Source organism: Branchiostoma floridae, chromosome 6 (genome assembly GCF_000003815.2).
Source record: "Branchiostoma floridae strain S238N-H82 chromosome 6, Bfl_VNyyK, whole genome shotgun sequence".
Lineage (NCBI taxonomy): Eukaryota > Metazoa > Chordata > Leptocardii > Amphioxiformes > Branchiostomatidae > Branchiostoma > Branchiostoma floridae.
Window position 1 is genome coordinate 25,102,476 of NC_049984.1, and position 13,830 is coordinate 25,116,305.

General features: G+C 40.3%; 3 protein-coding genes and 1 long non-coding RNA gene across 5 annotated transcripts in view; 2 read left to right on the plus strand and 2 right to left on the minus strand.

Moving 5' to 3' along the window:
- LOC118417132 overlaps positions 1 to 2,172 on the plus strand; it is a 46,223-nt gene extending 44,051 nt beyond the window's left edge. For both annotated transcript variants that reach the window (XR_004831318.1, XR_004831317.1), the window contains one exon: positions 2,062 to 2,172. This is a non-coding gene — a long non-coding RNA (uncharacterized LOC118417132). The remainder of the gene's footprint in view (positions 1 to 2,061) is intronic.
- Positions 1,683 to 2,298, minus strand: LOC118417131. Its single transcript, XM_035822540.1, has 2 exons — positions 2,023 to 2,298; positions 1,683 to 1,838 (listed from the first exon to the last, which is right to left on the minus strand). Exons 1-2 carry the CDS (start codon positions 2,272 to 2,274, stop codon positions 1,746 to 1,748), a joined length of 345 nt encoding a protein of 114 aa, XP_035678433.1. The 5' UTR covers positions 2,275 to 2,298; the 3' UTR covers positions 1,683 to 1,745.
- Positions 2,299 to 2,471: 173 nt separating this feature from the next.
- LOC118418238 lies at positions 2,472 to 3,737 on the minus strand. Its single transcript, XM_035824082.1, has 3 exons — positions 3,471 to 3,737; positions 2,690 to 2,988; positions 2,472 to 2,477 (listed from the first exon to the last, which is right to left on the minus strand). The coding sequence occupies exons 1-3, from the start codon at positions 3,601 to 3,603 to the stop codon at positions 2,472 to 2,474; spliced, it is 438 nt and encodes a 145-aa protein (XP_035679975.1). The 5' UTR covers positions 3,604 to 3,737.
- A 1,221-nt stretch (positions 3,738 to 4,958) lies between these two features.
- LOC118417423 lies at positions 4,959 to 10,361 on the plus strand. The gene has a single exon (XM_035822983.1). It carries the CDS (start codon positions 5,153 to 5,155, stop codon positions 6,647 to 6,649), a length of 1,497 nt encoding a protein of 498 aa, XP_035678876.1. The 5' UTR covers positions 4,959 to 5,152; the 3' UTR covers positions 6,650 to 10,361.
- Positions 10,362 to 13,830: the final 3,469 nt, after the last annotated feature.

A 13,830-nucleotide genomic window follows, 5' to 3' on the forward strand; every position in this document is an offset into this window, starting at 1 on the left:
ACATACGAATGAAGGCTCACCTGGGGGATAACCGCTAACCGCTAAGCGAACCCTTCGGTAACCGCAAAAAAGCGACCCCTTACGATCGGACTTCCGAAATTTCAAACAAAATGTGCGTTACTTCCAACACTTGAATATCATAGTAAAACCCGTGGGCAAAAGGTAAAAAGTGATTTGAGTACCCAAAATTACTTTGTAACTTTTCTACATACGAATGAAGGCTCACCTGGGGGATAACCGCTAACCGCTAAGCGAACCCTTCGGTAACCGCAAAAAAGCGACCCCTTACGATCGGACTTCCGCAATTTCAAACAAAATGTGCGTTACTTTCAACACTTGAATATCATAGTAAAACCCGTGGGCAAAAGGTAAAAAGTGATTTGAGTACCCAAAATTACTTTGTAACTTAAATTGATCAGCACAACATTGAGCATCTTTGAGACTTTGGACAGATCAAGAACCCAATGTAACACAATGTAGAAACAAGGTGAGTCTGATTATGTCAAGAGGGACGCTTCGTAGCGACTGAAGAAGAAAATGCTGCACACCTGTCAAGCTCAGTGAGCTGAGGCAACATCTTTTATAAAATGGGCGAACAGTAAGTAAAGGCGGGAAACTGTAATTAAACTTTTCATATACAATGTACAATGAGTCACAGTTTCTGTCTAACTACGTTTAGGCCTCTTGCAGAAAATGTAAACAAGAAAGGCTTTCTTTGGCATAATTTTGCGCAAATTAGCATTACAGGATGAGATTGATAGGTGACTTCATTTTTCCAGTGACTATCCCAACATACAGACACCCAGTTCTAACTCAAATACCCCTGTCACATTATCAACGATCTTCGGGCGTATCGAAGGAGAGATCGGCCATATTTAAGATCGACAGAGGGTTGCGCGTATTTTTCACCTGACAACCGTCCCTATCACATATAAGCCATACTTTTTACCTTGTACAATTGTTGTGCAGTAAAGTTATTATTATAAGCGAGGCTCGGGCGATTGCCGCAGACTCGTCGTCCGATCGATTTTCGAATCACGCCTAATGTGAGGGGGGTATAAGGACGACAAGGGACTCCTGCTGAAAGATGCAGAAAGCATAGTTTAACTTTATTTTCAATTTTCTACAACACGCGAGTGCTTAACACCTCGCTTTGAAGAAGATAGTACAATATTAATACCTGCTGACACTTAACATTCAGCAGAAGTCAGTTCTTGTTTACAAACGCTCTTCAAAACTTTAACCAACTCAAGAACGTAAAAAACGAGTACATAACTCTTTTTTTACTTATTATTCCAGTAAAGAAAAACTTGTTTCAAATGGCAGATTAAGTTTTTGAAATCCAACAGTGAGTGTCAAACAATCCCATTTTCATACTTTCCAGTTGTTTCATAACACCCAGGTGGCAAACTGTAACGCATGTTTGCAAGAATATATTTTTGTACTTCTATGTAAAACAACCAATGAGTTGAACAACGAAATACTCCCGGTTTGCTTTAACTTGTACATGTAAAAGTAGAACTTGATCATGAGGTAGATAACGTATATAATATCGGGTGTATTTGCAGCCAGTGCCACAGGCAGGTACCCAATGTGTAGGGTAATGAGGCTGTTTAACGTGTTCGAGGCACCTCCTCGAGCACGGGACCCCCGTTTTACGTCCCTCCCGGAAGACGATAGGTGTGAAAACATGTACTTTTCTTCTCTGAAGTTTTTAAAATATAACAGTGAGTGTAGAAAACATTTTACGGGTCTTTCAAGCCGAGCCACTCCCCTGCCTTTTCCCAGCTGGTCATTCTGGATCGTTGCAACTTCTGTGCAGTTTTCTCCCGATTCTCCTGCATATGCGGGCAACAAAAGTCAAGAAAGTTTATTTGAATCCCTTTCAAAATCTTTAGGAACATACATTACAAGCCACAGACCGTCAGAAAATTGCCCTTTCTTGATCCCAGTTGCAATACAACACAGAATTCTGCCCTTCTTGTCAATATTCAACAGTATGGAGTGCACTGAGAATCTCACCCTCCTGCGTTCAGCTGCTAACGCCTGTTGTTCCTCCAGGTCTTCCGCGGTGGTCCTCTTCGCCACGCGTTCTCTCCTCCTGTTCAGACGTTTCTCCAAAGCCTGCGCCTTCTCCGAGTCCCTGGGAACGATGGCGTCCGTGTCGCTGGCAGAGGTGATGACAAAAGCAGTGCTCTTGTCCTTTTTGGCGGCTGCTTTTGCGTTGATCCTCGCTCTCCTCTCTGCAAGTCTACGAGACCTCTCAGCCAACATGTCCTGTACAGACAGATACACGCAAAGCGCATTCGCTATTACAGATAGCTTCAAGACTTGAACTGTGCCAACATCTATATATTGTTGTCGACTTTACGTAAAGTTTCTTTCTTATTCAATGTATGATTACAATTTCTAAAATTACTGTGAAAATAACCCACTCGTTGCGTTGGAATCGAAACCAGAGATATAATATTTTATACCTTAGAACAAACAGTGTACATGACACACTAGACTCAACATGTTGACTTATTAATATCTATAGATACTCATCTATGTAGGCAATGCATTTGTGTACACTTTCTATTTATATGTACTGTATGCAGCTGTAATAGACCTTACGAAAATCGTTGTACCTTTGTTGGGTCAATAAAGATTTCTATGATATGATATGATATGATACGATATGTCCCACCTCTCGTCTCTTGGCGGCATCGCCGAGTTGCTTTCTCAGCTGAGTGCGTGATCCCGCGGGCTCCTTCTTGACCCGTTCGCGCCTCTCCTGGAGAGTTTCTTCCAGTTTCGCAAGCTTAACTGGTCGGCGAGGGGGCGCATCGGGCTCGAAGGCGGTTTTCACTAGCGGCACCTGGAAAGCGACGGACTCGCCCCGGGTGTTGAGGGGCAACAGGCCGTCTTTACGGAGTTCAGCAATGACGTCGGCCGACGACTTGCTTGGTCTCGGGAGGGACATTGGAGGTTGGGTGACGGGGCATTCTGGAACAATTCATAGAAGACGTGAAAATGTAGTTGATGTTGATCGTTGCATATTTTTTTTCTTCTTCTTCTTCTTCGTTTAACGTCCAACTTCAAGTAGTTGAAGGCTCTGGACGTGGTTACGGGTCGTTTGGCTTTGGGTGGTCGCTTTTCAATACTTTACAGTTTGCTTTGTGTTTGTATGGGTGTATGGGTGTATAGTCTAGCTCCTCAAGGGCAGGGGCGCTAATCCCTGTCCGCCTCCCTGCAGCTGGGAGGCGGACAGGTGAGTGAGTATTTTACGACGACAAATAAAAATAAAATCATGTAGAAGCAATTCATACGATGTGATAGAAACTCACGACAAGCCTACTTAGACTACAAAAGAAAACAACTTGACACAATGACCGCATTTTTATATAATTCCGTGCGATGATTACGATAAACAAAAGCAATAAACAGGAGACATCGTTAACCCAGTGTCCTATACCGCACGGACTCACCAGTGGTCCCGCGGACCATCTCCTCCTCTCCCGGTGCTGGTTCTTCCTCATCTCCATCCTCCACAGGGGACACCTTGTTTTTGGAGCTGCAGGAGCAAAAACAGCTCGATAGTGTAAGAATAAAATCCCACATTATGCGCGTGTAGTCGTCACGACTCTGTGATCAGTGACTAAAACTCAGTGGAACAGTGGAACTTTGTTGTTCTAAACGCAGCTAGGCAACACAAAACGTCACAACTGATGGAGAAGTATGGAATGTTCGACTATGGGACAAGACGAGGGGGTGTAGTATAGTCAACTTGTAAGTAAAGTTGATATAAAAATGCAACTCGTTTAATCATTTTAGCTCTCGTAATTATAACAGCGGACGTGCCGTCTAACTACGTGTTTCGGAGAACTCAAACAAGAAAATTAAAGAAAGTGTTCACATTTTATTAGTTTGCTTATGTTATGAAACATATACAGTAAAGACGCAACACCCCTTGTCTTGTCCTACAGTCGAATATTCCATAATTTCCCATATGACGTTCAACTGATGGGAAAATATGGAATGTTCGACTATGGGACAAGACGAGGGGGTGAAGTATAGTCAAGTTGTAAGGAATGTTAATCAATTTCAATATTTCTGATCTCGTTTAATCAACTTAGCTCTCGAAAATTGAAGTAACGTCTTCTAACTACGCGTAAATTGATGGGAAGCAATAGTATTTTTTTCTTATAGAACACATACATATAGAGTAAATCTGCTGACATTTCATGTAGCTTCATTATGAACGCGAGCATGAAAAGCGTGTATTATAATATAGACGTCAATGGGATCTGACAAGAGCTCAGTTGGCGCAAACCCGTACTGCAGTATCATCATTACCTGCCAGATGTCGCTGTGACGCTGCTATGTAATAGGGTCACGGTTCGCCCCTGGTGCATACAAGTTTAATACAACAAACAAAAGATCAGACAGAAGTGCTTTCTGCTATCTTACGATCCTTTCAATATCTTATTAATAATCATATTTAAGATACATTATACACACCATTATATTTGAGGCCCTATACGAATAACACAGAAGTAATATATTTTTTGGGGGTAAAATATCTGACGCAGTACAAACTCAGACGCGTTTTTACAAGACGCAGTTCAAAACGCGTTACGTTGAAAAAATTACGGGAAAAGCGTAAGCGTCATACTGTCTCATAGATTACGCGGTTAATGTACTAAAACTCTGTCTGATAGTTTCTTAGCGGCTAATCAGTATATGGTGACAGGATAGATAAATACTTTCAGTTTCTGACAGCGGTAGAAAAAGCATAAAATTTCATAACTCTAGCATACGATCACACAGTTGACCTGCTATCAAGAAAATCTGGTTTTATGGCTTTTTTGGAGGTTATATAAAGCGGTAAATAAGCTGAATTACTACTTTCACTTTTTTCTGACAGCAGCGATCACGTGACCAGACTCTGGGAACGAGAGTGCTCTCGGCACCCTGGGGTCGTGCCTGCCCCACGGCGCATGCTCGGCGCCATAATGAACCAGGACCTGTGTACAAAGCTCTCGCCGATCGAGGAAGTGGTGCTTTATTCCGACGTTTTCGACGTCAACAGCGTCGTGTGCGCCGTTACGCTAGCATGGCACGCGTGATCGACGCTTCTCCGTACGTCCAGACGTGAGTTGGAGCCAAAATGAAGCGGCTGACGCTGAAAAACTTGAAGCGCTCCCTGCACCACCAAAGTAAACAAGGCGGTGGGGAGGGGGGCGAGGGTATAGAGGAGGCGTACAACAGCGACTCGGAGACGGCGTGCCGCGAGGAGGACTCGGACGAGTCTGCGGAGGTGCCCGGGAGGAGGCTCCGGCGGGCCGGCACGCTCCCCTACCCCTCCCGGCGGCGGCGTGAGCGCGAGGGCTTCATGAGCACTATCCGGCACCGTCTAAAAATCGGCAAAGGTTCGCAGGATCAGGAGAACTGTACAGAGGAGGTAAAAGATGAAGAGAAGGAGGATGGAGAAGTAGTAGAGGAGGAGACTGTCACGACTCGCCGGCCTACGCGCTCCAAGTCCATGAGAGTCCGTAAGAAGGAGTCTGCGACGACGGTCGCGCTGCGGCCCGCCAACTCGGAGGAAAACCTGAGCCAGAGGAAAGACTCGCAGTACTGGACCCGCAAACTCCACGAGAAGAACAGAAAGGACCTTCCTCCGGCCCCTCACGATGGAGAGGGGGATGAGAACGGAGAGATCACCATGGACATCTGTCACAAGAAGGTGGAGAGAAAGGACTCGTCCGATTCCAGATCCTCGAAAAGTAGTAAAAGTAAGAATTCTCCCTTTTCCGTGTCGTCTATAAACTGTACGCAGGAGAAGCCTATTTCGAGCGAAAAGTCGCGGCTCAAGGCCCTGCGGTCATTCTTGACTCTGCCGAGACGCGGCTCGAAGAAGAAAGGGTCGAAGGAAAAGGAGGAGCCGGATAGTCCGGATACGATTTCATCCAATGGGGTGTCCCCGCGCGCCCTGCCCCCTTGTCCGTCGCTGACGGAGTCTCATGACATTTTCAACAGTGCCAGTTCCACGGTCCCCAGACCGCGTAACGGGAACAACGGATCGTCTTACGAGCCATACGACGACGAGGACAATGAGCGCAAGATTGCGTCGTACGAGCAGGTCGGCGGGCGCGCCCACGTCAACCACAGCCTCACGGAGGAGCTTCGGAAGCTGGTCAGACACGGTTGGTACTGGGGTCCGATATCGCGGGCAGAAGCGGAAGAGAAGCTGGCGCATCTCTCGAACGGTTCGTTCCTGGTGCGGGACAGCTCGGACGACAGGTACCTACTCAGCCTCAGTTTCAGGTCGTACGACCGGACATTCCACACGCGCATCGAGCACTGTAACGGGATCTTCAGCTTCTACTCGCAAGTCGAGTCCGAGGGGCACAAATCCATCGTAGACTTGATAGAGCACTCCATGCGCGAATCTCAGTCCGCCGTGTTCTGCTACTCCCGCTCCCGGACGCCCGGCGCCCCGTCATTCCCTGTAAGACTGACCAATCCGGTGTCGCGTTTCACGCAGGTGCGGACCCTACAATACCTGTGCCGCTTTGTGATTCGCCAGTACACCCGCATTGACCACATCCAGTTGTTGCCCCTCCCGACCAAGATTCGGGAGTATCTGCAAGAGTGCCATTACTAAGAGTAAGACACAACGGTGGGATGCCCCATCTTAAGTAAGAGTCTTGTCTAACCCTGTGGAAAAGGACAACCCTGTAAAAAAATAACACTCAAAATTATGATATCGTTATTAATAATACAGCAATCATGAGCATTTTGAAATCTGACATTGTTCAAATCACTCCTGGCAATATTTGTTTTAGAGTTCCCATTTGCAAATTTTTTTCTAGTTGCATTTTTTGCTAAGAATCTGACAAGCCTAGTAGTTGACTGTGTCACATTTTCTTTAGTTGACCAACCCGAGCCTAAGCTATTGTGTACTGTGTGAAAAAAACAGTGAAATTCTAACAAGAAGTAGTGTTAGAGAAATGTTTCTCTGATAGAGTAGACAGTGAGTAACCGATGAGTCATATAGGACCCCCCCCCCACACACAAGTGTTGTGTTGTTATGACTCGCACTAAAATGCCAAAAATGTCGTTGTAAACCATAAATGCAATACAGTTAGAAAGAGCTTCATTTTGAACGTATAGCTTTACATCTGCCAATGCTACAGTTGAGTTGTTCTGTTTGGTAACTGAAAAAAAGATAACGATTGAAAATATTGAAGCAAAAATAAGATGTGTTGTTAGTGAATCTGCCTCGTAACATGCCTAAATGCATAAAGTGTACTACAGATTGATACAATTATGAATGAGTACAAAGAAACAATTGCTATTATAGCAATAATGACGTTTCATATTTGGCCATAGCTTGGTGTGGATCTGATACACGTGCCTACATTTGTATGTGACGATGTCATGTTAATGTTATGCTGGTCGCTTCAAATCTGAAAAGTCAATTTCCAGATTTCAAAACCATCTGTTGGAAGTCCTAATGTCACATCCCAATGTTGTACCGAACAGTAGAATTTGAAATTTTTGCTATGTTTTCTGTTTTGGCAAAAAATGTTCTATTACTATATTAGGCCACACCAATTTAATTTGTTGGTTCTCGGATTTCCCGACCCATTTTTTTCCGATTTGCAAAAAAAAAGAAGAAAAAAAATTAGTCCCAAGAAAAATATAGGTTTTGCTATTGCAGACATTTAAAAAACCCATTCCAGGGGCACATACTGCTGATAAACCAATCTGAGCGCTTATTTGCAGCCACATGATCAGAACAGTGGTATAAAATCAAAGGAAGAGATTCATTGGATAAATCATGCCATGAAAAACTGAAAATTTGACTACTTTACCTTGTTTTTTTTGTGTTATATAAGTTAACCACAGACTTTTTGCAATTTTTTTTTTTTCGACCGACCGCCCCAATATTTTTTTGAAAAAATCCGAGAACCAAGAAATTAAATTGGTGTGGCCTTAGCTCTAACAGAACATGATTTGTCTACTTCAGCCATAACATAAATAGTTAGGTCAAGGAAAAAATGTGGAGTTTTCTGGTACAGTTCTGAAAAAGATTTTTGTTGGTTGCCAGGGATTCATTTTTTTCTTAGAGATTGAAAAAATACAGTTTAACAATCTAAAACTGAAATCATCAGGACATTTTCAACATCATATTATAATCATACATTGCACAAGCCATTTGTTTCAAGCACAAAAAGGCCTAGGGAAAAAAATGTTGTGTTTCTTGTTTCCCGACTGACACTAGAAAAACCTGCCGACCCAAATCTTATGGGGGCACGGGCAGTGGAATCACATAGTTTCCAGTTTTGTTGTATCTTATGAAGGATAAATGTACCCTCACGCAGACATTGAAAACATAAAGTGTCCTCATGCATTTCAGTTTTGCTTTGTTAAACTGTATTATATCACTAGAGTTTAGACTAAAGTCTAAAAAAAGTTAAATTTAAAAAAAGACAACTCTACCTACTGACCTTTTTTCAGGACTGAAACAGGAAACACAACATTTTTTTCCTAGGCGTAATTACAACAAAAATAAACAGAAAACAATTCTACAAGATCACCAATATGGATGAGATAGGAAATTCTATGTTGGCAGGTTTTTGCTAGTTTTGGTCTGATAACCCAAAACACTACATTTTAGGCCTTATGGAGATATTTACTTTTAAGAAACGAGTGTTTGGATGTATAAATTCTTAGCAAATTTAACCCCTGTGGTGCCTAACCCTCTAACCACTAAGATTCAGGTGCCAAAGGGCCTCAGTAGTGGTAGGGTTAAAGTGGCCAGTATCATTGCTCAATGATGTATTTGTGGTCTGTGTACATTTGCTGTATTTCAATACAAATCCAATTGTCTGGCCTCAAACTTTTGTCAGAAGAATGACGTGGGTTTTTTTTTAATCTTCAGAGAAAAAACAAAAGTTTGGACTCTTTAAAACATTGTGGCTTTGAACACTCTGTTTGTTTTCTGTAATATGTGATTCATGATGAGTCTGAATTCTTTTAGCTTGTCAGATTGGAAGTTGTTTATTTCGTATTCTGCAATGCCAACATTTTTCAAGGTTGATATTTTTAATGTGCTATCATACATATATGTTGGACACAAGTCAGTATAGATGCCACAGAACAAAAGAGTCTATTGATAATGTAAAATGGTTGCAATTGTAGGGAGGAATGACCGCTGCCATAGTGCACATCATATTGTTCAACAAAAGAATTCTTCAAGCATGAAGTAGCGGTCTTTCCTCCTGTTTGAATGTGTTATACTGCCATATTTTTTTCTCTTGTCAGCATATGTTCAATGGAGTCTTTATGTGAACATGGTTGTTACATGTACTTTACACGCAAAAGCACTGTGCTTGGTATAGACTTGATTCAGTTGTTTTTATGTAAGATGCTCTAATTTTTGTGGTCATCGTTGGCAAGATTTCATAAAATAGAATATGTTCACTGGAAAAAATGGATACAATACAATAATTTCTGTAAATTCATTGTTATACTGAGTTGCAATGATTACCGTAAATTTGTTTACTTTCGTGGTGGTTTTATTTTGTAGCAAGAGGAAAAAAGGAGTTTTTCTTTGTGTTCTGAATTTGCGGTCAAAACAATTCTGTATCACGGTAATCATACGTGGTGTCACAAATTCTTGAATGGACGCTGCAAAAATAGAACCACTGTGAAAATTTCAAGACTTACGGTATCGTTTTGTGGCCGTTTCCAGACCGAACTCAGACTTTGTGCGTTACACTAACTTCTTTTTACCAAGTTGCAATAACTGCTCAACTATTTCAATCCATGACTTTGTGATCTAACATTGAATAGTGGGAGGTTATAAGAATTCCATAATGTGTTTAGTATACATCGATGTATACAGAGAATTTCTTGGTAAAATTTCTTACCACTGGCCATGTTGAATCCATTATATTGATCACATCCTCTGAGAAGCCCAAAATTGATGTGAGTGTGTGAAGAAAAAAATTGTTTTGCCAAAAAAAAGTTCATGTTGAAATCGAAGTGGTCAGGAAGGTTGAACACACAAAGTATGCTATAAAGAACAATTATAGGTTCTTTGTTTTTGTTCTTTCAGGTCTTCTTTGACTTTTGAATTAACTTTGGGACTGTGCGACATTAGTACGCGTTTTCCGATTTTTTGGGGGGGGGGGACAATTTGTGGCATACACTTGCTTCTTTTCAATTCTGAACTTTTTCTTGTTGAAAATTGATGTGTGTAAGGATATCATTCATATAATGGAAACAACATGTCCTAGCAATAATAAAATGGTACAACGTATAGCACTGTTGAATTACATCGCATATGGCTCAATCACAACAATGTAACATTACAGATATATGATGATTGATTGTACAATTGACAGACATTAACATGGACATGATTATATAGGGAGAAAGACTAACTTTAGTCCCAGAAATGTTACAGAATTCTCTCTGTCTTTTGTTTTTAAGGCAATACTTTGTGAGGTTCACAAAATGCATAAAAGTGTGTCGTTCATTCAGCTTTGATTGAGTGCTTTGTTTGAGTGCCGAGCTATTGTTACACTTTATTATGTCTGAATTGTTGTTTATAAAGACTGCTATTGTTTATACCACTCATCATGCCATGCCATATCAATGTGTTTGGATTAAAATATTGATTGTAATAATTTTATGTGTTTCTGCAGTCTTAGTTGTGAGAGCTTCTTTATGAATGCATGTTAGGATATTATTCATAATTGATTAATTATAATGTGTTTATGTCACCATTATCACTAAATGACAATGGTTCCTGACTACAAACATACATGTACAACCATCATAAGTTACTGTATTATTCAATGAACATAGATGCTTGTACAAAATATACACCATTCAATCTGATGTTATTGAACATCAAATTTTACCTAAGATAGCAAAAATCTGCCCACCCAAGCTTTTTTACGGTCTATCCACACAACAGGAAAAGACATAAAATTTTCAAGTTTTCAGTGAAGAAAACATAATGATTGTAGAATCATTTTTCAACATGTTCATGTCTCATCCCTGTCTCAATTATAGAAAAAAATGAAATTAATGAATCCACACCTAGGTTTATATTATGTATAATATTAAAATCAAAATCTGATGTTGGTAATTTCAATGCCTGGTTGCATTTCAGTTTAGCAGTGTCAAACTGTATGTGTTGGATGACTTTGACTAAAGAAAAGCTAAGAAAAAAGAAATTTTAACGACGACCCTAATCTTTCAGTATTGTGACAGAAAACACTCGTTTTTTTTTTAAAATTAGACTTTTATTTTCAAAGTAGCATTTTAATTGTCATTATTTACTACCATTATGTACAAGCAAAATTCGACATTTATTCAAATTAATATTCCTCCTAAGCAAATTTCAGAAGAGAAACTAAAAAAAAAATAGTACAAAAGGCATAACCGTTATCATCCTGAAAAACTCAAACCCAGGATATTGTCGAACACAACCTACCCCATTTCACTACAAACGAACGCAGACAATCATTCGTATCATCCATGTAATTATTGTTTTTTGATGCCTCTCATTACTGCGGTGCCAAAAATATGCCAGGCAATCTCTTCGATTCCTTTCATCTAAATTTCAGACAGACGTCAATGGCCCTTGATACGCTGCAAGCCTGATTGCTGGGGATACTTTGATGCTACCGTTTTCGTGTGCGCGGCAGACTAATAAGTGCCTTAGCACCTCGGAATCGTTAAAACACAGAGAATGTTAAAGCAGGGCAATATGGAATAGTTTGAGTGTGTGTGTGTTTTTACGAATGGTGTGATTTGTTTTGTATTTCTTCATATTGTGTTATGATATATAGTTTACATGGTAAACCACCTCATGGCAAGTGCCTTAGCATCTCGGAATCGTTAAAACACACAGAGAATATTGAAGCAGGGCAATACGGAATAGTTTGAGTGTGTGTGTTTACGAATGTGTGATTCGTCTTGTATTTCTTGTTGTATAATGATATATACACGGTAAGGTAAATCTCATAGTGTAACACACCAGGTCTGTACTGAACAGTACAGGCCATATACAGACCAGGACAGTTTTTTTACACTTGCCCCTATACTCTTATCAGTAAAGGTGGTATCTCACTGCACTTGGGGCACCGATGCGGCACTGCAGGGTTCGTTCACTGCGGCACTGTTGTGTTATTTTCGCAGATTTTTAATAGTTTAGATATTGCATAATACGTAAAAGTATGACTTAGGCCACACCAATTTAATTTCTTGGTTCACGGATTTTTTCATAAAAAATATGGAGCGAGAGGGCGAAATAAAAATAAAAACTGTAAAATGGTTGGGGTAAAGGTAACGGCTAATCCAAAACATAAAGAAAAAAGTTTTCAGCTTGAAAAAAGTACAAAAACACTATTATTGTACAGTAACAGCACCTGTACCCACACTTTAAGGAGCTTTTAATATAAAGGCCACTTTGCTACACCAGAAAGTTGGTGAATAAACTTTCATTAATGGTGAAAATTTGCTGAGTGGTAATTTTTATTCTTATTTTTTTTTCCAAAAAATAGAAGCGAGCGAATCCGTGAACCAAGAAATTAAATTGGTGTGGCCTTAGAAGACAACAAAATACACAAAATGTAAGAAAATTTGTTATCTCTGAAATTGGTTGAGTAATCTTTCGAAACCCGCAGTGCCACGCTAGTGCCCCAAGTGCATTGGGAATACCAACTTAAGTGTCATGCCTGTCAATTCCAATATCATATCATCCTTTTTTCTGTTGCCTCTCTCTGTCTTTCCTCCTCACTAGCTAGCTTATTTGTATGGAAACTGGGTGTACAAATAGCGCCGTTTTTCCTTTTGAATTCCTTTTTTTCTATAATCATGTACAGTAATCAATATGCATGACTAACAATCTAATCCGTCTGATTGCTTTTTTAACCCACCGATTCCATGTCTGAAACATTATGAGTGTGCACTAATCAAACCTTAGAGCTACAGTAAAAACCTGGTTTGATCAGACTGTACAGGTAATTATAAAGGTGTCATTCTAGATCCTTAGAAAAAAGCTGAAGTCTTTCAAATCAAATTGTGTTGTCAGCTTATTACAGTGCATTTAAATGTGCTTCAAACATGATTGTTCTTTTTTTTTAAGAGACTGGATATTTTATGACAGGTTTATTCGTTCAAAACAATAAAGATACAAACTTCTGATGGCAGCCCAAGGGCTGAATTGGTCGGCTTGTTAACAGTTACAAATGGCTTAAAAACTGTTCAAACTATAAACAAATGTACTTATATAATCTCATAATTACGCAGACTTATTTACAAATTGAGAAGGTAGGAACAAATCGTTTATACGATGCCATCATTAAGTAGTGATACCATATAGTAAATATATGGTAGAACTTTGGTGCCAAAACTGAACTTATTTTGAGTTTACACACACTTTACAAATTCAGATTGACATCGGCAACTAATTCTTGTCATTTCTGTTGGTTAAGAATTATGTAAAAGCAAGCTATGTGAAGTTCCCAAGTTTTCTGCAGCCTACCAAAACTACCCAGCCACAGAACACGTATACCAGTATTTCAAAACGTTCTCATGATAAGTTGCATCAAGCTGTTGCATTCATGCGCTATGAATGTCGCTGTGCTGTGTAATAAAAAGGCATATGTAGGTTCAACAGACAATAAAGAGAAATGACCCAACACAGTGACTTTGTTCTAATGTATTGTCACCGGTCAGATTTTACACTACGCTACTTTAACCATGTTTGAGGCCAAGGTTTGTATCAAAACTGGGAACACTACTTAGTCTTGTAATTGC

What these genes read in the sequence shown, in the direction of transcription:
- LOC118417131 (XM_035822540.1), bottom strand. Translation starts at nt 2,274, where the DNA reads ATGTTGGCTGAGAGGTCTCGTAGACTTGCAGAGAGGAGAGCGAGGATC. An exon ending in TAGCAGCTGAACGCAGGAGG is followed by an intron (nt 1,839 to 2,022) that starts GTGAGATTCTCA and finishes CCGCATATGCAG; the next exon opens with GAGAATCGGGAGAAAACTGC.
- LOC118418238 (XM_035824082.1), bottom strand. Translation starts at nt 3,603, where the DNA reads ATGTGGGATTTTATTCTTACACTATCGAGCTGTTTTTGCTCCTGCAGC. An exon ending in GATGGTCCGCGGGACCACTG is followed by an intron (nt 2,989 to 3,470) that starts GTGAGTCCGTGC and finishes GAATTGTTCCAG; the next exon opens with AATGCCCCGTCACCCAACCT.
- LOC118417423 (XM_035822983.1), top strand. Translation starts at nt 5,153, where the DNA reads ATGAAGCGGCTGACGCTGAAAAACTTGAAGCGCTCCCTGCACCACCAA.